This window comes from Bubalus kerabau, chromosome 15 (assembly GCF_029407905.1).
Source record: "Bubalus kerabau isolate K-KA32 ecotype Philippines breed swamp buffalo chromosome 15, PCC_UOA_SB_1v2, whole genome shotgun sequence".
Taxonomy (NCBI): Eukaryota; Metazoa; Chordata; class Mammalia; order Artiodactyla; family Bovidae; genus Bubalus; species Bubalus kerabau.
Window position 1 is genome coordinate 59,535,102 of NC_073638.1, and position 25,458 is coordinate 59,560,559.

General features: G+C 38.7%; 1 protein-coding gene across 9 annotated transcripts in view; it reads left to right on the forward strand.

Annotated features, from left to right (window-relative positions):
- Positions 1-25,458, forward strand: part of METTL15 (methyltransferase 15, mitochondrial 12S rRNA N4-cytidine) — a 280,288-nt gene that overhangs the window by 176,198 nt on the left and 78,632 nt on the right. For all 9 annotated transcript variants that reach the window (XR_008703109.1, XM_055549184.1, XM_055549183.1 and 6 more), the window contains one exon: positions 2,904-3,082. Coding sequence is in view for 8 of the 9 variants with exons in the window: in XM_055549184.1 (XP_055405159.1) it covers positions 2,904-3,082 (179 nt within the window). In the remaining variant the exon portion in view is untranslated. The remainder of the gene's footprint in view (positions 1-2,903; positions 3,083-25,458) is intronic.

The window sequence follows — 25,458 nt, forward strand, 5'->3', positions numbered from 1 at the left end:
GCACTCAATATGCCAGCAAATTTGGAAAAGTCAGCAGTGGCCACAGGACTGGAAAAGGTCAGTTTTCATTCCAATCCCAAAGAAAGGCAATGCCAAAGAATGCTCAAACTACCGCACAATTGCACTCATCTCACACACTAGTAAAGTAATGCTCAGAATTCTCCAAGCCAGGCTTCAGCAGTATGTGAACCGTGAACTTCCAGATGTTCAAGCTGGTTTTAGAAAAGGTAGAAGAACCAGAGATCAAATTGCCAATATCCGCTGGATCATGGAAAAAGCAAGAGAGTTCCAGAAAAACATCTATTTCTGCTTTATTGACTATGCCAAAGCCTTTGACTGTGTGGATCACAATAAAGTGTGGAAAATTCTGAAAGAGATGGGAATACCAGACCACCTGACCTGCCTCTTGAAAAACCTATATGCAGGTCAGGAAACAACGTTAGAACTGGACATGGAACAACAGACTGGTTCCAAATAGGAAAAGGAGTATGTCACGGCTGTATATTGTCACCCTGCTTATTTAACTTATATGCAGAGTACATCACGAGAAACGCTGGGCTGGAAGAAGCACAAGCTGGAATCAAGATTGCCGGGAGAAATATCAATAACCTCAGATATGCAGATGACACCACCCTTATGGCAGAAAGTGAAGAGGAACTAAAAAGCCTCTTGAAAGTGAAAGAGGAGAGTGAAAAAGTTGGCTTAAAGCTCAACATTCAGAAAACGAAGATCATGGCATCTGGTCCCATCACTTCATGGGAAATAGATGGGGAAACAGTGGAAACAGTGTCAGACTTTATTTTGGGGGGATCCAAAATCACTGCAGATGGTGACTGCAGCCATGAAATTAAAAGATACTTACTCCTTGGAAGGAAAGTTATGACCAACCAACATATTAAAAAGCAGAGACATTACTTGGCCAATAAAGGTCTGTCTAGTCAAGGCTATGGTTTTTTCAGTGGTCATGTATGGATGTGAGAGTTGGACTGTGAAGAAGTCTGAGCGATGAAGAATTGATGGTTTTGAACTGTGGTGTTGGAGAAGACTCTTGAGAGTCCCTTGGACTGCAAGGAGATCCAACCAGTCCATCCTAAAGGAGATCAGTCCTGGGTATTCTTTGAAAAGACTGATGCTAAAGCTGAAACTCCAGTACTTTGGCCACCTCATGCGAAGAGTTGACTCATTGGAAAAGACTCTGATGCTGGGAGGGATTGAGGGCAGGAAGAGAAGGGGACGACAGGATGAGATGGCTGGATGACATCACCGACTCGTTGGACATGAGTTTGAGTAATCTCCGGGAGTTGGTGATGGACAGGGAGGCCTGGCGTGCTGCGATTCATGGGGTCGCAAAGAGTCGGACACGACTGAGTGACTGAACTGAACTGAAAGGACAGTGACATTCATTGAGTTTCTCTGTGCCAGGCACTATGCTGTCTATTTTATAAGTGCATGAACCCTTAGTTCTCTGAACAATTCTGTGGGATAAGCATTGTTACTTTCATTTTACAGGTTTGAATTGAGGCTCCAATAGGTACAAATACATAATATGAGTAGCACAGTTGTGATTCTAATCAAGGTTGAACTGACTCTACAGACTAAATCTGTATCCTTAAAGCCATTATTGAAGGAGCAACGCATGTTGGATGGAAATAGGCCATCTTATAGGATGTTCATTGATCTGGGGGTACCATGGCAGCCATAAAAAATGAATAATAGGATCTGGAAGATAAGGTTACACACATGCAGGCACAGAGAAGGAAAGAGATGGCGGTCATGGCGATATAGGGGACAAGCCAAGGACAACAATAAAATTTTTTTCCTGGAGGCACTAGACGTGTTAGCAAGGCTCAGTGTTGTTTTGGTGTTTTTGTTTGTTTGTTGAAGTGTTATATTTACGGATTCAGGTGTTTGTTGACCACCCCATTCTGATTGACAGGTCTTAAAGCTACCATATCTTCATTACTTAAAGTCATTACAGTATGGTACCAACAATCAATCTAACACAATAACTACAGGAGCAAGAACTGTACTATTAGCTGCCTAATAGGACAGTTCTTTCTAATAATTAGAAAGCTATCTTTCTAATAATTAAGATCTCAGCTCACACTTATCATTCCTTGACCCATTTCCCTAAAGTAAAGTATATTGGAATGACCTGACAAAGTGAATATTATTTCTTGTGACTATAATTTATTCTGTTTGACCAGAGGTCAAATTGCTTCATCTCCTCCACCTGAAATTACCATATAGGCCTGTTTAGTGTTGTTTAACTATCAGGTTTTACCCCATGGTGACTTTTGTCATGAATGTGTACGCCACTATTGTTAACATTTTGAAGTAATATATGGTATTACTGTTAAGGTCATTCTAGTTTTTGTGAGGGAAACTGACCAGCAGCATCTTCTTATTTAGACTTTCTGAATTTAATTTGTACCCTCTTATAAGTAATAGGTTACTTTACATCCTTACATTTAGTTAAGTTCCTGAGATATAGACTCATTTAATATCAGTAAGCCTTTTAGCTTCTGTACTGAAATAAAAAATTCAAGCAGTAATTTAAATTTGAACAAACTAAATCTAAAATATTTTCCATTATTTTAGTTTAAGAGAAATCTCCATAAGAAATAATAACTTCTTTCTGAACCAAAGGCTAATAAAGTATTTTAACTTTCTGCTGCCCTGGACCTTATTGAATGTCCCACACAGTCCCACTTCCATCATTATGGGTATTTTAAATGAAAAATCTGTTTTATTTGTGTAAGATTTCAGTCTGTGACTTTAAACACTTCAGAAGCCCTCTTAGACTATGTGTGTATGCCTGACTTGATCTCAGTTCTGTGAAGTTTTACCTCTTATCAATGACAACTGACATCAGTGTACTAACTGACCCTTCTTGTGCGTAGGTACCCTGATATGCCCACTGCAGCGGATGTTGTGAACGCGTTAGATCAACAGGCACTTGCGTCCATCCTGAGAGCATACGGAGAGGAGAAGCACGCCAAGAAAATCGCTTCAGCGATCGTTCAGGCACGCGGCCTCTACCCCATCACCAGAACCCAGCAGCTTGCCAGCATTGTTGCAGGTACCCTCATTAATTCTAAACAGTGTCTGAGAGAAGAAAAAATATATATACATATATGCGTGTATGTGTGTGTATGTATAAATCCCCTGATGTCCCAGAGGAATTTATCTGTACTTGAAATCATGCAGGGTAGAATCTTGCCTATCCTTCTCTTATGCCAGCTTTTTTTGGTTTTGCAAGCCTCTCCCCTCCAACACCTCTCTCCTACAAACAGTTTTTTAAAATATACTGTAGTTTGCTGATTAGTTTAATAATAGAATTTTTTGTTTTTTGCATGAGGTGATTTATCATTTGTGCCTACCAAGGTGAAATGTGGAATGACAGGAGCGGAAGAATTTCTCGATCCATCACAGTAGTTGATAAGCATCCTGTATAAGATCTGACATTACCTCTCTTAGTTTCACATTTCTGCATTTTAATATTTTGGGCAAAAGGAGAATTGCATTGCCCAACTGCTAAAATAAAATCCAGTGACTCATACATCTATTCTAAACAACCAGCTAACAAAGAGTATGTGATGTATAGGTTATTTCACTTTGTGAATGCTAACTAAATCAGCCTGAGGGGCTTATTGAAACATTTCATCTTTTCTGCTCTTCGCCACTATAAACCTCTTGAACTTAAGTCTGGCTAGGAGGTGCTTTATTATAGCCTTTCTGTTTGAAGCCAAAGTTGTTTCACAGCTGTGTTCCATGATGAAAGTTTTCTAAGGCAAAAATACAACTCCTGCAGTTATTTAACAGAATTCCAGTGGTAAATTCTTCATCTTGTTAGACCATCTGAAATCCTACATCATTTTCATTTACCAAAGGTAATAAGATTTTTTTCAAAAGTTCTTAGTAAGTTACTTTAAGTAGCCAAAGAAGGAAAAAAGGGAATACTTATGTAGCTTGTAAAAAGAACCTAGTTTTAGTTGCCTCTATCTTAATATTATCCATAGTTTAAGGAATAAAACAATATCAATTCACTAAGATCAAGATTTAGAGATCCTGTAGCCATTGCTCTATAACATAAGTTAATAAGACTATGTTCTACTTAGCTACTAATCATAAAATATGAAGAGTGGACCAAGTCTTTAATTTTTTACTATATACCTCAAGGCCCTTCCCTCTTACTATTGAAATTCCTGTAACAAGTAAGAGTAAAATCTTGCAGTTATGTGGGCATAAAATATTCCATGATTTTCTCCCCCAAAGCATTTATACCAGCAGATTGACATCAATTCACCCTGTCTTCTGTCCCTTCCCTTCTTCCTACTCTATACGCACTTACACATCTATCTCCACCTTATCCTTTCTGTCATTGACTAGCTGTGTTCTCTGTCTTCCATTTTGGAAAGAAGAGCAGTGAGAAGTCACATTATTTTTTATTAATAAGAAAATCCAAAACTTTTGGTGCTGAAAAACAAGGACTCAGGGTTAGAGGGCATCCTAGAGATCATCAAGTCAAAGAACCTTATCTGGTAATTGAAGAAACCAAGTCAAGGGATGGTGAGCAGTATCCTCAGTGGTACAACTTAATCAGTGACAACATCAGATCTAGAATTTGAAAGGTCATGTATTTGAGGCATCATTGAGAATCTGCCTTTAAGAAATTAAGCTAGCTTTTCTGTCTCAGAACTCTAATCTATGAATTTGGGAAAATAACAGTATGGTATTCAATAGAAATTATATGAAGTTGTAGAATAGGAACAATTTAAGTGTTTTCAGAAAAATCATGTTGTGAAAAGCGTATTTTAGCCAAGACAAATGATATAAACATGAGAATTTTCATGTATGTGTAGGTAAATCCCCATTTTAGTAAATGCCATTGAAAACTTGAGTTCTTTATAATCCATTTTTATGGCTCAAATCAGCCCATATAATACAACTTTATTGATGATGATATAATTCTTTGGAGAAGGGAAAAACAGAAAAAATTGTTTTCCATTTTGTGCTTATTTATTCAAAAAATATTTTGGGAGAGGCTGCTATATTCAGGCATTTTACTAAATTCTAAAGGTAGAATGAGAAGCAAATCAGAAAGCTTCTATTTCATGAAACTAACAGGCTAATAAGTGATAGAATAAAAACATGGTATTAGAAACTTGTACTTATAGCTGTAACACTCTTATTTATTGTAATCTTAAGTTATGATTGTGTGGCTCATAGAAAAAGTTGATTCAAGTGGAGAATTGTAGAACATATATATATATATGTGTGTGTGTGTGTATGTGAGTGTTACATAAACCACACCTTACATAACCACACCTGTGGCATATATTCTATAAGCTCTAATTTTGCTTTTATTAAAATTAAATAAGAATTTAAAGATACTACCAAAGCAATCTGAATGAGCACATTTTCTTGATTTTCATTATTTTTGTCTTAATAATTACCTCACCCACATCTAATTTGATTGCATTTGTACATGACTTACCTTTATAAGAGAAAAGTTTCCAAAGTCTCCAACTTAGTATCCATGGAAACAGCAGCTGTGTTTCCTTTTGTATTCGTATTTCACCCATTCATGTGATATTCCATTAAATTATGTATTGACAATAGTAAGTGCCCTGGACTGTAAGCAAAGAGTTCTATGGTTCTTTTGGTGGGAGCAGGACTGTATGGAACACTGGAGAGTAGAATGCAATTTGTTTAGTAGAGAAAGGGATTAATCTGCGAAGTCCTTTAAACAGAAGTCTTTTAAGAGAGCTGCTTCATAAAGGAAATACAGGAAGCAATGGAGAGCCCAAGAAGTTTCCTGTATTAGTTTCATAGTGCTGCTATAACAAAGCACCACACACTACATGGCTTAAAACAACAGAAAGTTATTCTTTCACAGTCCTGGAAGGCAGAAGTCCAAACCAAAGTATCTCTGGGGAAGAATGTTTCCTTGACTATTCCTAGTTTCTGGGAGTTGCCAACAGTCCTTGGTGATCCTTGGCTTGTAGATGCATCACTAAATCTACAGGCCACACCGTCATCACATGGTGTTCTTGCGCATCTGTCTTTGTGTCCAAATTTCCTTTATTATAAGGACATCAGTCATGTTTGATACAGGGCCTACCCTAATCCAGTACACACTCATCTTAACCTGATCGTCTCTGCCAAGTTCTTATTTCCAAATAAAGTCACTTTCACAGGGTTCTGGTGGACATGAACTCTTGGGGACACTGTTCAACCTAGTACAGTTCCTAAGCAATATCTTTATTTAACAAACCTGTATTTTATCAGGCTATAATATGCAGGATTATATTTGCATGTCTTTTCTGGTTCTTCATAAATTCATGCTAAATATGTTCAATATTATCAAGCACTTTGGGAAATATGCCAGTATTCCTGACACATAGTAAAACCCATATATGGATGAGAATTTAAATTGATTCCTTTGCTTTCAAAAAACTAATCATCTATCACAACAAGAAAGACCACCGCTCTTCTAATCACAATATACTTAGTGGAATTATATAATAATTCAAGTGATTACGCTGTATTTATAAAACCTGAAGCCTAGTGCCATTGGTAGTACAAATAACTACAGTTCGAGTATTTTCCCAATCATGGGAGTTCCAGAAGACAGATTTGGGGCTTTCATTGGGGCAGAATACTTACAACTACCATGAATTACTTTGTAAATTACCAAGTCAGTAATTTGTAAGATAATTTCAAAAACAACCTGAAGGACTTCACTGATTATACACACTATTTAAAACTCGTAGCCAGGAATTTTCATATAAATAACACATATACAGTTGTTCCCTCCACTAAAGTTCCCTACACCTACCCTTTCCTGTGGCTAATGTCAGCTCTTCCTTTTGAGCTTAGTTGAAATGTCACTTCCTTTAGGAATTTTTTTCCAGTCCTACACAAATTAGTTGAGATTCTCTCCTTTTTGCTCCCATAGCACTGCATTAGCTTGTCATAGCATTTGTGCTGTTCTTGTCTCTTGCTTACTATTTATCTTTTCCCCTGGACTTATACTGTCTAATATAGTTGCCACTAGCCACATATGTCTGTTGAGCTCTTGAAAGGTGGTTGCTCTAATTTGAGACGTGTCATATATGCAAAATATACACAAATTTGGGGGTTTAGTTTGAATAAAGAATTTAACATCTCAAAAAATTTTATGTGCATTATATGTTGAAATGGAAACAATGAATCTCCCATACCAAAATGGTCTAACATTAATACTAAAATACTCAGGTAAATTAGAAAATACACATTGCCCTCCTTGGGATACTCTGAAAAAAAAAAATACTCATACAATAGTTTTACTAATTAAGAATCTTTAAAGATGAGAAATGGTACATATAAAATTACTCAAGCTCTTCAGGAAAAAGATTTATGCATTTAATTTTGACAAAATGGCCATGGCCTAGATTTTGCAGAATTAATGTATATTCGATTTGTGTAGGCTTAAAAATGGTTTTGGCTCTGGATATCTCTGAATTAAAAAATAAGTCTGATTATTTTCCTCAATAAACTGCCCATATTTCATACAGAGCTATTCTTTATTCCATTTCTCTTTCAATTCTCTGGATACACCAAAGGGGAAAAAAATGACCATTTAATCTTAACTATCAAATTTAGTTTAATGTAAAGATCTTAGTTCAAATCCTGGTTCTACAACTTGCTTTCTGTGTAAACTTGAACAGTTCTACGCTGCATCTTTCTCATCTTGAAATGGAAGTAAATAATATTTATGATGAAAGTGAATAATATTTATGATGATCATCTTTATTTTTGTTTAGCCAATGTTAATCCTATTAATCATATTTTACTTTAATGAATATTGAAGTTCACTTGGAGTTTCCAAGCTCATGCAAAAATCAGAGAAATATACTGATCACTTTTCAGGTCATTGGGATTTGGATTCAAATTCACAAAATATATAATTAATGCATTGATTATCAAACATTGACGGAAGGCTTATACTATCAATTTTTCAATGGGAAAAGGGGGGTGGGAAGAAGCTTCTTAGATATGTCTAATCCTTGTTGATTAAACATATAGACATTATTCCCTGGCTAACACTTTGATGTAACCTTTATTCTGACTCATGTACTGGGTACATGGCCAGAGCTTAATGATTGCTTGTTGAACAAATAAATCAATAAAAAGATGTGTACATTCTCAGCCAAAGTAAAATAAAAATTCAGGAAAACCAATTATAAATTGTTAGCTATTACTGAGAATCAATTGTACTCTGCCCTTCAGTTTGAAGAGCAGGGAACCTAAGCATCAAAGTCCTCAGTATCAGTTAAAGCAGCTTCAGGGATAGGTGAGACTCCCTAGGACATGGCATCAAAAATCCTCAAGTTCTGTTTCTGTTTCTGCAGTTTATTAGATTTGTGAACTTAAATAAGTCACTTATCTTGTCTGATACTTATTTTCTTGTCTGGAAGAGATGGATAGCTAATTCCTAACATGACCAGTAAAGGATATCATATTTGGAAAGTTCTCTGTGGCTCAGACAGTAAAGCGTCTGCCTGCAATGTGGGAGACCTGGGTTTGATCCCTGGGTTGGGAAGATCCCCTGGAGAAGGAAATGGCAACCCACTCCAGTACTCTTGCCTGGAAAATTCCATGGACAGAGGAGCTTTGTAGGCTACAGTCCATGGGGTCACAAAGAGTTGGACACGACTGAGAGACTTCACTTCACCTCACTGTGAATTTTAAAGTGTAAATACACTTTTAAGCATTTTATTCTCTTTGTCCAGTATTTGGATGATCCAGAGAGCAAATAAGTGCGCTAGTTAGAACCCTGAGTATGGTCTTCTACCCTGGAATTCCTGTCCACGGGCAAATCACAGTGTGATTCCAAGCTATTTTTTCTTTAGAGGTTACATGAGAAGATATATGAGTTTTATACAGAATAGGCATTCTTTTTCCCATTGGTACATGTAAGGTGTGTCTTTCTACAGTAGCACTGGTGGCTTAGGCCTCAATTTGCCTTTGAAATCACTACCTTTTCCCAGCAAAATTTTGTGAATTCAGAGAGAAATTTTAAAAGTAAAAAATAAAGCATTCATTAAGAAAGGCATCACCATCAAATTTTAGTGGAACATAAACTGTTTCCTGATGAAGCTAATCAGACTGGTTTGCCATTCCTTTGTTGTTTTAATAGTCTACATGTTGCTTCCTCCTTCTTTCCCAAAAAGCACTCTTTTTAGTAATGCTGCCATAATAAGAAATAAACAAAGATGTCCAAGAGTTCAACTATGATGATAGTAAAAAGTGGTAGGGTCAAACCTACAGTCGAATTTGGATGGTTTGCCAGTGAGTCATAGTTGTCTTTGCTGCTGCCTATGATAATGCATTTATTCTTCTGTCATTTTAAATTTCTTGAGTTCAATCTGTTATACCCTATGTGTATTGGTATGGTAGCTTCATGCCAACTAAATTATCAAATGACATTTCATAAGTAAACTTATTTCTTATTTTAATAAGTAATCTTTCCCAGAGACATTCTGTACAAGAAGTTCAACTCAGAAGAGAATGAAATGAAATGTGGGAAGAAAAAAAAAAAAGAAAGGGAAACCTGAAAATCTTCCTTCTAAAAAATCTAGTTATGCTCAGTTTGAAGTACCAAATAGGATGTAGGAAATGCTAATCCCAAGTGACTGTGGCCTAATCCTAATTTAATAATGCTGCTGCTGCTGCTAAGTCGCATCAGTCTTGTCCAGCTCTGTGCAACCCCATAGATGGCAGCCCACCAGGCTTCGCCGTCCCTGGTATCCTCCAGGCAAGAACACTGGAGTGGGTTGCCATTTCCTTCTCCAATGCATGAAAGTGAAGTTGCTCAGTCATGTCTGACTCTTCACGACCCCATGGACTGAAGCCTACCAGGCTCCTCCATCATGGGATTCTCCAGGCAAGAGTACTGGAGCGGGGTGCCATTGCCTTCTCCAATAATAATGCTAGCTAACACTTTTTGAACTAATACTAGGCACTATTCTAAATTATTTTCGGTTATTAACTCAGTCCTCATGACTACCTATAAGGCAAGTACTATTTTTATCCCCATTTTACAGATGAGGAACTAAAAACACAAAGAGGCTAGATAGGTTGTCTCTTGTCAAGTGGAGCTGGAATTGAAAGCTAGTAATCTCTCTCTGGGGGCTTCCCAGGTAGCTCTAGCAGTAAAGAACCCATCTGCCAGTGCAAGAGATGTAAAAAGATCAAGGTTCTATCCCTGGGTTGGGAAGATTCTCTGGAGGAAGAAATAGCAAACTACTCCAGGATTCTTGCCTAAAACATCCCATGGAGAGAGGAGCCTGGTGTGCTACAGTCCACGGGGTCACTAAGAGTCAGACGTGGCTGAGCACAGGCACACAGACAATTTCACTCTAGACCCTGTAGTCTTATGTACAACACTACTCTAAATCCCTTTCTCATGATAGGGCACAGTGGAGAACACTGATAGCTCAATCTTCCAGGATCTCATATACTCATATAGGAAATAGTCATATAAGCAACTCACTCTGTCACCCTATAAAAAATGATATGGATAACAGAGTCAAAAACAAAAGGGTATGGAAATACAGAGAAGGGAGCAACTGATTTTAATGTGCTGAGAAGGTCTAAGTTATTGAGGAGAGGGTTTGGGTAGAAGTTATAGACAAAGAGACCTTTGAATTGAAACTTTTAGAGGGAGAGTGATGGCTATTTATAGAAAAGACCCTGTCACACAGTAGAAACTTATTAATTACAGAAATGAAAAAAAAAAAAATCAACAAATAAATGAAGCAGGTAAGATTTCAGGGAGCTGTGAGGAATAGAAAATGGGCAACTCATGGTCCTGTCCCAGGACCCAGCACACTTACAATCCCTGGAATTCTTCATTATCTTGAGATCTTCTATCCTAAATGTGACCTTGAATTAAGTCAGATTCTTAATTTAGAATAACCAAGTCCTCATGGTTTTCCTGATTATGGCAGAATTTGAGACTGCTTCTATGGTATGAGAGAAGGGAAATGCATCCTTTTACATCATTAGTCCATTTCTTACTGTTTTATACTCTGTATACTTTTGCAAGTGAAAATTAAGTCATGTCTAAGTCATGTCCAACTCTTGTGATCCCGTGGACTGTAGCCTGCCAGCCAGGCTGTATATAGGCAGGCTAAATCCCATCTGTCTATGGGATTTCCTAGGCAAGAATACTGGAGTGGGTTGCCATTTCCTTCTCCAGAGGATCTTCCCAGCCCATTGCAGGCAGTCTCCTGCATTGCAGGTGGATTCTTTATGTACTGAACCAGACTCTTCCTGGTTCCTGGCTAATTTGATTTCTTTCAAGTTCTATACCTAGCTAACTGTGGCTAGCCTTACTTAGTCCTGACCAGCTTCTACTTCATCTTTTATCATTCTGGGCCCAATTTTCTTACTCTTTCATCTTTACTTCACTAACATAGGTATCTTTCATTTTGCATCTTTAACTCTTCACATGGAATATTGCTTTTATCCATTTCCTTGGGAATCTTGGGATACCACCCCACCCCACCAAGGTCCAATTTTTATTACCACCTACTGCCCAAGTCTCATTTTCCTGATTCTTAATTCCTCACTCTGTCACACTGCTGCTGCAGCTGCTAAGTCGCTTCAGCCGTGTCCGACTCTGTGCGACCCCAGAGACGGCTGTCACTCTGTCACTAATTGGCTGCTATTCAAGACAAGTCAATTTTCACTCTGGTCTGTTTTATTTTCTTACAAAAGATGGGTGTATTAGACCTCCCCCACAATCCCTAATGTTTTATGAAACTATAACAGACATTTTCCTAGCCCACAGTGTGGATACTTCAGAAATACCTTTGAATTATTTCTAAGTTACCTTCCCCCAATTTGATCAGTTTTAAAATTCTGTCCTGATCCTCACTGGTGATTAACTCCTCTCCTTTTCCATACCTATCAGGACCACCGTTTATCCCTTATTTAGATTATTACAATAACCTCCTTAAAGATCTACCAGCATTTATTTTCCTCACTCAAATCCATTTTACACATATTTTGGAGTGTCCATCCAGCCTACATCCTCTTTCCTTGCAATTGCATAGGTCCCTACCAACTCCCAATACCCGATAACGAAAGGGTAAAACCTATGTAGCCATGTTCATTATATCAGGTTACCCCTGAAGCAACTGATTATAAAGAGTCATGTAAATTAGATACGTCTCTCAAATTTTGAACCATGAAGACCAGAATCTATAATTATATGGTATTGGGAATGAAGAATTAGGGCCAGATTTGCATCTCTTTCAATCAAGAACAAGGTGAAAGCCGTAATTAGGAGAATTGGGAATCAAGAACAGAGTGAAGAAAATTAGTTTGCAGAAATAATAGACATCCGGAAAATGGAGATGTTCAGAGACATACACACACAAATCCATGTACAAACGTGTGGAAAGAATGCTTCTCTGTAAGCTTTTCAGTTCTCTTAAGGTCTACTGCTATTCCCTACAATTGACTTCCTGTGATTCATGAGTGTGAGTGAGTGAGTGTGAAGTCGCTCAGTCATGTCCGACTCTTTGCGACCCCATGGACTGTGGCCTACCAGGCTCCTCAGTCCATGGAATTTTCCAGGCAAGAGTACTGGAGTGGGTTGCCATTTCCTTTTCCAGGGGATCTTCCCAACCCAGGAATTGAACTCACGTCTCCCGCTTTGCAGGCAGACGCTTTACTGTCTGAGCTACCGGGAAGCCCTCTGTGATTCATACATTTCCTTTTGATAATTGTTTTTTATTTGTGTGGACTTTGTCCCATTCTTTAACATGCAGTCAGTGGGACATCACGGCTTTACTAAACATGTCATTTACTTGTTCAGAAACTTTAAGTGGCTATCCTTTGCTCACATGTTTAATCCCAGACTCCCAAACTTGATATATTTGGGTTCATTCTGTGGTCTAGAACATTCTTTTCACACCTCTCTAATTATCCTCTGTATTCCTGCCTAAATGTTCTGTCCTTTTTCCTCCAAACATGGTTTTTTTCTCCAAAAAATAAAAAGTTCTCCTTCCATCTCCACTGGTTTAAAACCTGTCTACCATTAAAGCCCAACTTGAATGATACTTTATATTTTTCATGATTCCATCCTTGATCGCCCAACTTGGTCTTTGATTTAAACTACTATAGCAGCTTGTTCGGAGAAGACTTAGCAGCAGCATATACAGTTGTGCGGAGAAGGCAATGGCACCCCACTCCAGTACTCTTGCCTGGAAAATCCCATGGATGGAGGAGCCTGGTAGGCTGCAGTCCATGGGGTCGCTAAGAGTCAGACATGACTGAGCGACTTCACTTTCGCTTTTCACTTTCATGCATTGGAGAAGGAAATGGCAACCCACTCCAGGGTTCTTGCCTGGAGAATCCCAGGGACGGGGGAGCCTGGTGGGCTTCCGTCTATGGGGTCGCACAGAGTCGGACATGACTGAAGCAACTTAGCAGCAGCAGCTTGTTCATCTTTTAACTTCTTCATAACAATGTGGCGTGACTGGAGAATATAGGCTTTCGAATCAGAGAGAACTACATTCAACCCTGGGTTTTGCTATTTAACAGTTATGTAACTTTGCCAAATTGTTTAATCTTTCTAGGCCTTAGAGAAACAGGTATTAAGCAAATAAGCATGCAAATAAACAAGTAATTACAAATTGTATAAGTGTTATGAAGAAAACACATAGGGTTTAGTGTTAACCTACATGGTTTAGTATAATTGTACAAAGTTTGCAGTTGGTGCTAGTGGTAAAGAACCTGTCTGCCAATGCAGGAGACTTAAGAGTCACAGGTTTGATCCCTGAGTCGGGAAGATCCCCTGGAGGATGGCATGGCAACCCACTCCAGGATTCTTGCCTGGAGAATCCCATGCCAGGGGAGCCAAGAAGACTCAAGTCAATAGGGTCGCAAAGACTGACCTAAACACACACTTAATACACACAAGGCTTACAGAGAGTACAGTAGGGGGCCCTAGCCTGGTTAGGGGTTTTAGGAAGGCTTCCCTGAAGAAGTAGCCTTTACACAAATCTAAAAGAAGAAGCAGCCAAGTGACAATTCTAGGAGAAGCATTCTCAAGACAAAGAAACTAAGCAATAACAAAGGCCCTGAGGCCCTGCTGTATCCTTCTCCATCACTAGTATTTTCTCTTCTCCTCTCTGGGGTATTGCTTCACTCAGTCCCAGTTTTTTGTTTGTTTGTTTTTAATTTCATGTTTCATATCACGATTTGTGTTCTATTAGTAAGTTTAATTCTCATTGCCCTATCTCTGTGACATTTTATAGCATAATCTCAATAACTGCAAGCGTCAGTTTAGTGTATCTGTTAGCTATACCACTCTGTTGGTTGACTAACCTTTGCTGCTAAAACATTAGAATATGAATAGACTAGGATAAGCACTGCTTTTTAAATTCTAGTATTTTTTTATTCTTTCCTTTTGATGATTTCCCTTTTCTTTTGGTAATTTTTTAAAAGATATAAACGGAAGTGCAAGTCTCTCAGTCGTGTCCAGCTCTTTGTGACCCCATGGACTGTAGCCTGCCAGGCTCCTTTTTCTGTATAATTCTCCAGGCAAGAATACTGGAGTGGGTAACAATGCCTTTCTCCAGGGGATCTTCCCAACCCTGGGATTGAACCCAAGTCTTCCTCATCGCAGGCAGATTCTTTACCATCTGAGCCCATCAGGGAAGCCCTGTGGGATATTGACATCTGAGCAAATAATTCTAAATGAGTCTTTCAGTACTAATTTTTCTTCCGTTCCTTGTGCCTTAAATTCTGTTGTTTGCTGGGAGTTCAATCCTTCATTCTTTTCTCACTGTACGTGTAATGCTAGACATCCCCATCCATTTCTACAGATCTGACATCATCCATATGCCCATGTACAGCTCAAATCTCTTCTGAACTCTAGACACATATTTGTCACTACTGTCTAAACATATCAACTATTTACCCCACAAGCATATGAAGTTCAGCATTCCCAATCTTATCTTGCTTAGTACCACTGACCATGCCTCTTCTTCTGTTTCTAATGCACCTAATCACATTTACGCAAAAGCCCAAATCAGAACTTTCAAATCAACCTTAATTTGAAGAGAAATGGTGTATCACTAAAACTTTTAAATTCTGCCTCCTAAAATCATTATGTTCCTTTCCACACTAATTTCCACTGTTGCTGCTTTATTATACGCCTTTATTATCTTTGCCAGAATATTCACCATCGTCTTCTAACTGGAATCTATACCTTCTGTGTCTCCAGTCCCCACCATCCCAACCTCTACCAGAATTATATTTATAAAATACAAATCTCCTACTATCACACCTCTCCTTAAAATCCTTAGTAGGTTCCCTATTATCTGTAGGACAGAACCTAAACTCCTAACATGAAAAACAAGTCTCTTCGTGATCTGGCTTCTGCCTATTTTTTTAAAGTAATTTCTTCACCACCTTCTCCACTCTGCCTCCCCCTCCATCCCACACCCAATGCACTCTATGTCTACACCAAATTGCTTACCATTCATGGTCCTAGAACTCACTTTATGCTTTCGCACTTTCCTCCTTTTGTATGTGATCTTTCTCTGCAAGATATGTTGTTCCTCATTTCTCCTTCCACTCAAAAACAGAAAAAAAAAATTGTCTGCTTCTTTCAAGACTAGACATTATTTTGGATCCTTTCGGAACTTTTCTTTTTACTGTCCTCCTGAAGTTGCTTACTTGCCACATGCTGTTCATTTCTCTAATGAGCATTTACTTCATTACACTCCGTCTTCCTCATAACCTGCCTGAGCTCTTTGAATGTAGAGTAACCATATCTAAGTTTCCAGAGCAGCCTCAGCACTCATCTTCTGCGAACTGCTTTAAAGGATAAAAAAGTGGGTTAGAGGAAGCAGGAACTATTCAATCAGGTAGATTTGAAGTGACTCTGTCATCTAAATTTGTAAATTTGGGCATTTATTACCTTCTCTGAATTGATGTTTCTTAATCTGAAAATCTCTTCCTGGCTGCTCCAGCAAAGCGCAGCTGCTGCTTCTTACTTTGGAAGAGAGGTATCGGGAAGAGATACCCCACATCCAAAGCAAGAGAAACCCAAGTAAGATGGTAGGTGTTGCAAGAGGGGATCAGAGGGCAGACACACTGAAAACATAATCACGGAAAACTAGTCAATCTAATCACACTAGGACCACAGCCTTGTCTAACTCAATGAAACTAAGCCAGGCCCTGTGGGGCCACCCAAGACGGGCAGGTCATGGTGGAGAGATCTGACAGAATGTGGTCCACTGGAGAAGGGAATGGCAAACCACTTCAGTATTCTTGCCTTGAGAACCCCAAGAACAGTATGAAAAGGCAAAATGATAGGATACTTAAAGAGGAACTCCCCAGGTCATTAGGTGCCCAATATGCTACTGGAGATCAGTGGAGAAATAACTCCAGAAAGAATGAAGGGATGGAGCCAAGGCAAAAACAATACCCAGTTGTGGATGTGACTGGTGATAGAAGCAAGGTCCGATGCTATAAAGAGCAATATTGCATAGGAACCTGGAATGTCAGGTGCATGAATCAAGGCAAATTGGAAGTGGTCAAACAAGAGATGGCAAAGAGTAAAGGTCGACATTCTAGGAATCAGCGAACTAAAATGGACTGGAATGGGTGAATTTAACTCAGATGACCATTATATCTACTACTGCGGGCAGGAATCCCTCAGAAGAAATGGAGTAGCCATCATGGTCAACAGAAGAGTCAGAATTGCGGTACTAGGATGCAATCTCAAAAACGACAGAATGATCTCTGTTCGTTTCCAAGGCAAACCATTCAATATCACAGTAATCCAAGTCTATGCCCCAACCAGTAACGCTGAAGAAGCTGAAGTTGAATGGTTCTATGAAGACCTACAAGACCTTTCAGAACTAACACCCAAAAAAGACGTCCTTTTCATTATAGGGGACTGGAATGCAAAAGTAGGAAGTCAAGAAACACCTGGAGTAACAGGCAAATTTGGCCTTAAAATACAGAATGAAGCAGGACAAAGGCTAATAGAGTTTTGCCAAGAGAATGCACTGGTCATAGCAAACACCCTCTTCCAACAACACAAGAGAAGACTCTACACATGGACATCACCAGATGGTCAACACCGAAATCAGATTGATTATATTCTTTGCAGCCGAAGATGGAGAAGCTCTATACAGTCAGCAAAAACAAGACCGGGAGCTGACTGTGGCTCAGACCATGAACTCCTTATTGCCAAATTCAGACTTAAATTGAAGAAAGTAGGGAAAACCACTAGACCATTCAGGTATGACCTAAATCAAATCCCCTATGACTATACAGTGGAAGTGAGAAATAGATTTAAGGGCCTAGATCTGATAGATAGAGTGCCTGATGAACTATGGACTGAGGTTTGTGACCTTGTACAGGAGACAGGGATCAAGACAATCCCCATGGAAAAGAAATGCCAAAAAGCAAAATGGCTGTCTGAGGAGGCCTTACAAATAGCTGTGAAAAGAAGAGAAGAGAAAAGCAAAGGAGAAAAGGAAAGATATAAGCATCTGAATGCAGAGTTCCAAAGTATAGCAAGAAGAGATAAGAAAGCCTTCTTCAGCGATCAATGCAAAGAAACAGAGGAAAACAACAGAATGGGAAAGACTAGAGATCTCTTCAAGAAAATCAGAGATACCAAAGAAACATTTAATGCAAAGATGGGCTCGATAAAGGACAGAAATGGTATGGACCTAACAGAAGCAAAAGATATTGAGATGGCAAGAATACACAGAAGAACTGTACAGAAAAGATCTTCACGACCCAGATAATCACGATGGTATGATCACTCACCTAGAGCCAGGCATCCTGGAATGTGAAGTCAAGTGGGCCTTAGAAAGCATCACTACGAACACAGCTAGTGGAGGTGATGGAATTCCAGTTGAGCTATTTCAAATCCTGGAAGATGATGCTGTGAAAGTGCTACACTCAGTATGCTAGCAAATTTGGAAAACTTAGCAGTGGCCACAGGACAGGAAAAGGTCAGTTTTCATTCCAATCCCAAAGAAAGGCAATGCCAAAGAATTCTTAATGCTAAGTTGCTTCAGTCGTGTCCGACTCTGTGCGACCCCACAGATGGCAGCCCACCAGGCTCCCTTGTCCCTGGGATTCTCCAGGCAAGAACACTAGAGTGAGTTGCCATTTGCACTCATCTCACACACTAGTAAAGTAATGCTCAGAATTCTCCAAGCCAGGCTTCAGCAATACATGAACTGTGAACTTCCAGATGTTCAAGCTGGTTTTAGAAAAGGCAGAGGAACCAGAGATCCAATTGCCAACATCCGCTGGATCATGGAAAAAACAAGAGAGTTCCAGAAAAACATCTATTTCTGCTTTATTGACTATGCCAAAGCCTTTTACTGTGTGGATCACAATCAACTGTGGAAAATTCTGAAAGAGATGGGAATACCAGACCACCTGACCTGCCTCTTGAGAAACCTGTATGCAGGTCAGGAAGCAACAGTTAGAACTGGACATGGAACAACAGACTGGTTCCAAATAGGAAAAGGAGTATGTCAAGGCTGTATATTGTCACCCTACTTATTTAACTTATATGCAGAGTACATCATGAGAAACACTGGGCTGGAGGAAGCACAAGCTGGAATCAAGATTGCTGGGAGAAATATCAATAACTTCAGATATGCAGATAACACCACCCTTATGGCAGAAAGTGAAGAGGAACTGAAAGGCCTCTTGATGAAAGTAGAAGAGGAGAGTGAAAAAGTTGGCTTAAAGCTCAACATTCAGAAAACGAAGATCATGGCATCTGGTCCCATCACTTCATGGGAAATAGATGGGGAAACAGTGTCAGACTATTTTTCTGGGCTCCAAAATCACTGCAGATGGTGACTGCAGCCATGAAATTAAAGGACGCTTACTCCTTGGAAGAAAAATTATGACCAACGTCTGCTGCTGCTGCTGCTAAGTCACTTCAGTTGTTTACGACTCTGTGCAACCCCGTAGGTGGCAGCCCTCCAGGCTCCGCCATCCCTGGGATTCTCCAAGCAAGAACACTGGAGTGGGTTGCCATTTCCTTCTCCAATGCTTGAAAGTAAAAAGTGAAAGTGAAGTCAGTCAGTTGTGTCTGACTCCGATAGCATATTAAAAAGCAGAGATATTACTTTGCCAACAAAGGTCCGTCTAGTCAAGGCTATGGTTTTTCCTGTGGTCATGTATGGATGTGATACTTGGACTGTGAAGAAGGCTGAGCGCCGAAGAATTGATGCTTTTGAACTGTGGTGTTGGAGAAGACTCTTGAGAGTCCCTTGGACTGCAAGGAGATCCAACCATTCTGAAGGAGATCAGCCCTGGGTGTTCTTTGGAAAGAATGATGCTAAAGCTGAAACTCCAGTACTTTGGCCACCTCATGCGAAGAGTTGACTCATTGGAAAAGACCCTGATGCTGGGAGGGATTGGGGGCAGGAGGAGATGGGGTCAACAGAGGATGAGATGGATGGATGGCATCACCAATTCGTTGGACATGAGTTTGGGTAAACTCCAGAGTTGGCGATGGACAGGGAGGCCTGGCGTGCTGCGATTCATAGGGTCGCAAAGAGTCTGATACAACTTAGCAACTGAACTGAACTGAACTGAATCTGAAAATATAAATTATAGCAACTACCTCACAGAATTCTTGGATAACTGAAGCAGACAATATATTTTAAATACCCAATGAAGACTGATTTCTAGTAGACTTTTTTTTTTACTTTTGTTGAATGAACACATAAAAATGAGTGAGTGAGCAGGTATTGAGTGATGAAGTGCATTTGAGTGAATAGAACAAATGCTGTAAAAAATTTTATATTGGATTCACCAGTAGAGATTTCCTACACATGCAGCAGCTCTCTCACTTTTTGAAGGGATGGTTAAGATGTCAGCAGGCAGAGATGTGACAGTCAACAAGCTAGGAACCTGAAGCTTGAGAAGCAGCGTTAGAAAAGACCAAGAGTGGAGAAAGCATCCCTTTTTTCTTGAAAACATTTCCTGCTTTACTTTACCTTCCCCCGGCCCCCTTTTCTTCATCACATCAAAGAACTCTAAAGATGGGCTGAGTGCCAGTTCATTCAATATGCATCAGAATCTCATTAACCAGGTGACAAGCTAGCCCTGACATAATTAGCTCTAGGCTTGGATTTTAAAGAATGTTATTGTTGTTGTTGTTGTTTAGTCACTAAGTCATGTCCAATTCTTTGCCACCCCATGGGCTGCAGCACACCAGGCTTCCTTGTCCTTCACTGTCTCCCAGAGTTTGCTCAAACTAATGTCCGTTGAGTTGGTGATGGCATCCAACCATCTGATCTTCTGTTGGCCTCTTCTCCTGCCCTCAGTCTTTCCCAGCATCAGGGTCTTTTCCAGTAATTCATCTCTTTGCATCAAAGTGTTGGAACTTTAGCATCAGCATCAGTCCTTCCAATGGAGAGAATGTGGTAATTATTAAAAATAATATAAATTATTATTGTTGAGTGAAGATCTATGGTGCCTAATTATTATTATTCAGTGAACTGTTTTAGAGACAGTATCATGGTAATGATTTGAAGGTACTACGTTGTCTTATTTAAAAAAAAAAAAAAATGTTAACATTTATGTAAAGTCCACTGGAAAATATTAATCTTGAGGCCTATGTGCCTCAGGTACCTATCTCAGAAGTTGAAACAGAATGATAATCTAGCAGGTAGGATATTTACATTGTTGACTTTATCCCTGTGCTCTGTAGATGAACATGGACTTTCATGACAAATTTAAAATAAAAGCCAGGTTGCTTGTCTTGCTATACTGCTTGCATATTTGCATTATTAGTCAGGGTTCACAACTCTTCATTCTGTTGTATCACTGAATAATGGAAAAAGAAATTCATTTTGGAATTGCACAGAAACTCGGATTCCAATTTTAGCCCTGCTGTTTACTAGATGTGTGAAATTGCACAAGTTATATAATCATTCTAATCCTCTCTAAGATAAAGATACTTCCTAATTTATAAGATTATTGTGATGATTAGAAATTATGTTTTAAAACTACCTAGAGCGACTTCACTTTCACTTTTCACCTCCATGTACTGGAGAAGGAAATGGCAACCCACTCCAGTATTCTTGCCTGGAGAATCCCAGGAACAGGGGAGCCTGGTGGGTTGCTGTCTATGGGGTCGCACAGAGTCGGACGTGACTGAAGCGACTTAGCAGCAGCAACAGCCATGTGCTAGGCATATTACAGAATTTGACAAAAACTAAACAATATGAGGAGTTTACTTTTATCTAGTTGTTGATAGAATCTTTTTCACAAATCATGTAAAAATGACTAAAATTCATGATCACAGAGATAATGTAAAATTTTCTGTAATATACAGACCTCCTTAAAACCCTGTGCTTCCATTGAGGATGATCCCTGGTCGAGGAACTAAGATCCCACATGGCCAAAAAAAGAAAAAATTTTCTCTATTATAAAAACACCTTCATTTATGTCATACAACATTAAGAAATTCAAGTGAAAGCTTTAAAAACCTTTAATACTACTCTACCACCACAACATATATATAATTTGGCATATTATCTCTTTGTTTTTGTTCTCAAATTTTTTGAGTTGAAATGATTGAAAGTATATAACTTTGGAGTTTATTCACTTAATGTTTTATTATGTTACTTATTTTTATTCTAATATACTAGTCAATAAGAAATACCATAGTTTATTTAATCCTATATTCATTATTAGGTATTTGACTTACCTCCTAGTGGAGGCTATTATTGGAAGCTCTATAGTAAATATTTTTTTTTTTTTTTTTTTTTTGCAGGTGAAGTATTTTATTTTTATTTTCTCAATAATATTTTTTTTTTTAAACTTTACATAACTGTATTAGATTTGCCAAATATCAAAATGAATCTGCCACAGGTATAAAATCCCTTAAATGTGCATAAAAATATTTACTATACACAATATTTTTATGCACATTTAAGGGATTTTGGATCAGCAAGGAATATTTCCTTTCTAGGCTAAATTCCCTAAGTGAGATTAATGGCATCAACACACTGTACACACCCACACACGCACACACACCCACACACACACATACCTTGAGTCCTTGAAGCATTGTTTTTCAAAATGAACATACATCCTTCTAGAAATCAGTAGCTTTCACTGGACATTATCCAAAGCACTGCTCCTGGAACAATTTGGTAGGCTAAAGCAGGCAGAAAATAAAAGTTTGGGTCAGGGGCTGAGTTCAGTATTAAATTTTGATATGGTAGGGGAAAAAAGCAGATACTTATAATCTATGTTTTAACTAAAATCTATGTGCTATAGGCCTTTGGAGAAATTGGCCATCTATTCTTTAATTCAGTAAGATAGTCTATTAGTCTTTCAATAAGCCTGTTATGAGAAAAATGAAGAAAACATAATCCCTGCCTTCTGGAAGTAACACACAATCCTGACATACTTTGGAAGCTTATATTTCAGTGGGAGCGATAAATTTTTTTTTTTTGGTAATAATTGCAACACAGTTGAGAAGTGTTCCATTGCAGGTTAAGTATGCTACAGGCGGGCAAGCAACATTACTTTGGAGCATGAGGATTAATTATGCGTATATACTGACCTCACAAGACAAAGAGGGCATTGTCAAATATCTTTTCCTGCCACCATCTCCCAAGTCTGGGAAATGTGTCCAGCCCAACTCAGAGTAGTACTGCTTGCACTATAGACGACTCCTAAAGGTTCAAATGAAGAATCTTATTATGGGTCTTTAATATGCTAGAACTCCTGTGTAGACTTCTGCTTTGTGTTCACAGGATCTGGCAAATAGTCCTCAACCCTGGCTTGAAGATACAATAAGTAAATTTGATATGGACTATCTAAGTAAATTATAGGAATCATGATTCAGTTTAAGTTATCTCATCTGTGCTAAGCATCTTAAGACATAGATAGGATAGAATTAGTTTTATTGAAAAATAATGTGTGAAAATATCCATCCTTTAATTTGATATTCTTTTTAAAAATTTTTTATTGAAGGCTAATTGCCTTACAATATTGTGCTGGTTTCTGTCATACATCAACATGAATCAGCCACAGGTATGCATATGTTTCTTCCTTCTTGAACCTCCCTCCCATCTCTTACTCCATTCCACCCCTCTAGGCTGTCACAGAGTGCTGGGTTGAGCTACCTGTCACACAGCAAATTCCCACTGGCCATCTATTTTACATATGGCAATGTATATGTTTCCACGCTACTCTGAATTCATCCCACCCTCTCCTTCTCCTACTGTGTCTCTATGTCTACATCTCAAGCAATTGATATTCTTTTAAATTAATTCTGAGCCATCTCCTTTATTTCATCTCAGTGGGTAATGTTCCTTGTTACCTTTTTTGTTCAAGCCTATAACTGTTTTTCCCAATTGTATGAGGATTTGTAAGACTCCACCACCCATAGTGAGATCATGTTGTCATCAGACTTAACCTAGTAGGAGTTGGGGATTAGATGAGCCTCTGCAGAAGTTTCAAAAGAACCTCACTGAGTAAAGCCAATTTTATCCAGAACCACTGAGGTTCACAGATTTTAATTAACAATTTCAAATTTGTAATATTACTTAAATTTCAGATGAGTGAGAATTTAACACTATATTAAAGGAGCCCAGGCAAAAGGACACGAGTTGCGTCACAGAGACTTATTAAATGTGATGGAAATTCAACAGACGAATGCTGGCAAACAGGTGCAAGAGCCGAATTAATTTCCAAACCCTACCACTCAGGGGGAATTGCAATGCATCACGTTGACAACCACAGCACACTGTTAATTTCATTCACAAGTTTAAAAATCTCAATACATTTGAACATGTGAATGTATCAAATTTTAAAAAGTATAAGTAGCATAAGGGTATCCCAGAACTAAAAATGATAATTTTTCTCTAGGACCTCAAGTCATTTATCTAGCCAGAAGCATGGTGTTTTTTATGAATGAAATCTATCTTACCACTTCCACATACAAATTGTGTTCTATTATTATATGTCGTGCAGCCTGTTACTAAGCAAGGTTTTCTCTTACTTTAATATGAAATTCCTTGTGAGTCAGAGGAAGACTGAATATTCACTGCTGTATTTTCCAATGTCTGCTGTCATGCATAAAGGGGATTTTTAACAACGCTTCTGGTGGTGCTAAGTGGTGATATTCCTGGAGTTAAAGAAAAATGTAACAAACCAAAACTAGATAAATGCAAAGGCTTATTTGGTGGTATTATTAAAGGTGGTAAGTAATAAGCTAAAAACCCAGTATCCTCAATATGTTTTCACCAAGAATTTGCCTACTTTGGAGTCACTGGTATATTTGAGCCTTTGATAGAAACCCTGGAGTATTTCCACATAAATCTGCATGCATACACAACATCTTACAAAGATTTCAGGGATTTTATGAATGTCTACCTTCAGCATACCATTTATGGTACATCTTGATCTTTGGGACTGGAAGAATATCTCTTATTTAGTGGATTTTCCCCTTTGCCACCTACCATACACCAGGCCCTAAGCCTGGGCCTGGGGATATAAGGAAAATACAAAAAGTTTTTGGACTTTTTACAACCTAGAAGGGGTTAATAGGCAAATAGCATAGAGTAGTAAATAGTTTGATAAAAATATATATTAAAAGGTCACTGCAAAAACTTTCTGGAGAAGATTGCACTTTAGTGAGTATTAAGGATGAGTAGACATAAGCTGTGGGCTTCCCAGGTGGCTCAATGGTAAACAGTCCACTTGCCAGTGCAGGAGACGCAGGTTCGATCCCTGGGTCAGAAAGATTCCCTGGTGAAGGAAATGGCTAACCCATTCCAATATTCTTGCCTGAGAAATCCCATAGATAGAGGAGCCTGACGGGCTACAGTCCGTGGGGTCACAAAAAGTCAGACACAACTGAGCGACTGAGCATACACATGCACAGACATAAACTGTAAGAAGAGGGAAAAGGTCAATCTAGGCTGAGAATGAGAGCAAGGAGACTACCTTGTCACTGCTAAAATTGTGCGTTTACAAGAAATGCATAATAACAAGTGTATGGGAGAATCTTTCAGTCTTCTTTCACCATTTCTCAAGAAGCTTTAAAGAAAAAAAAAAATAAAGGATCTTGGTTTAATTTCCCAAGATTTTAGCCACCTGAGCCCTTTACTCCTAATTATACACAAGCTTGTCCACCCTCATTTTGCTTAGCTGAAAAATTTTAAGCATTCATTTTTCGAACATAAAAGCAACTGTAAAGGGCCCCTTCCAGCAGGTGAGTCAGGAAAAGCCCAGTATGTACTTCATTGGATGAGTCTAGATTCTTAATCAAAAATGTGTAATCAGTACCTGCCCCAAAGTCTTTTGATAATGGCAGCAGTAGCAACTGTTTCTTTTTTAAACCCACTATCAAGAAAGCTGATGAAAACA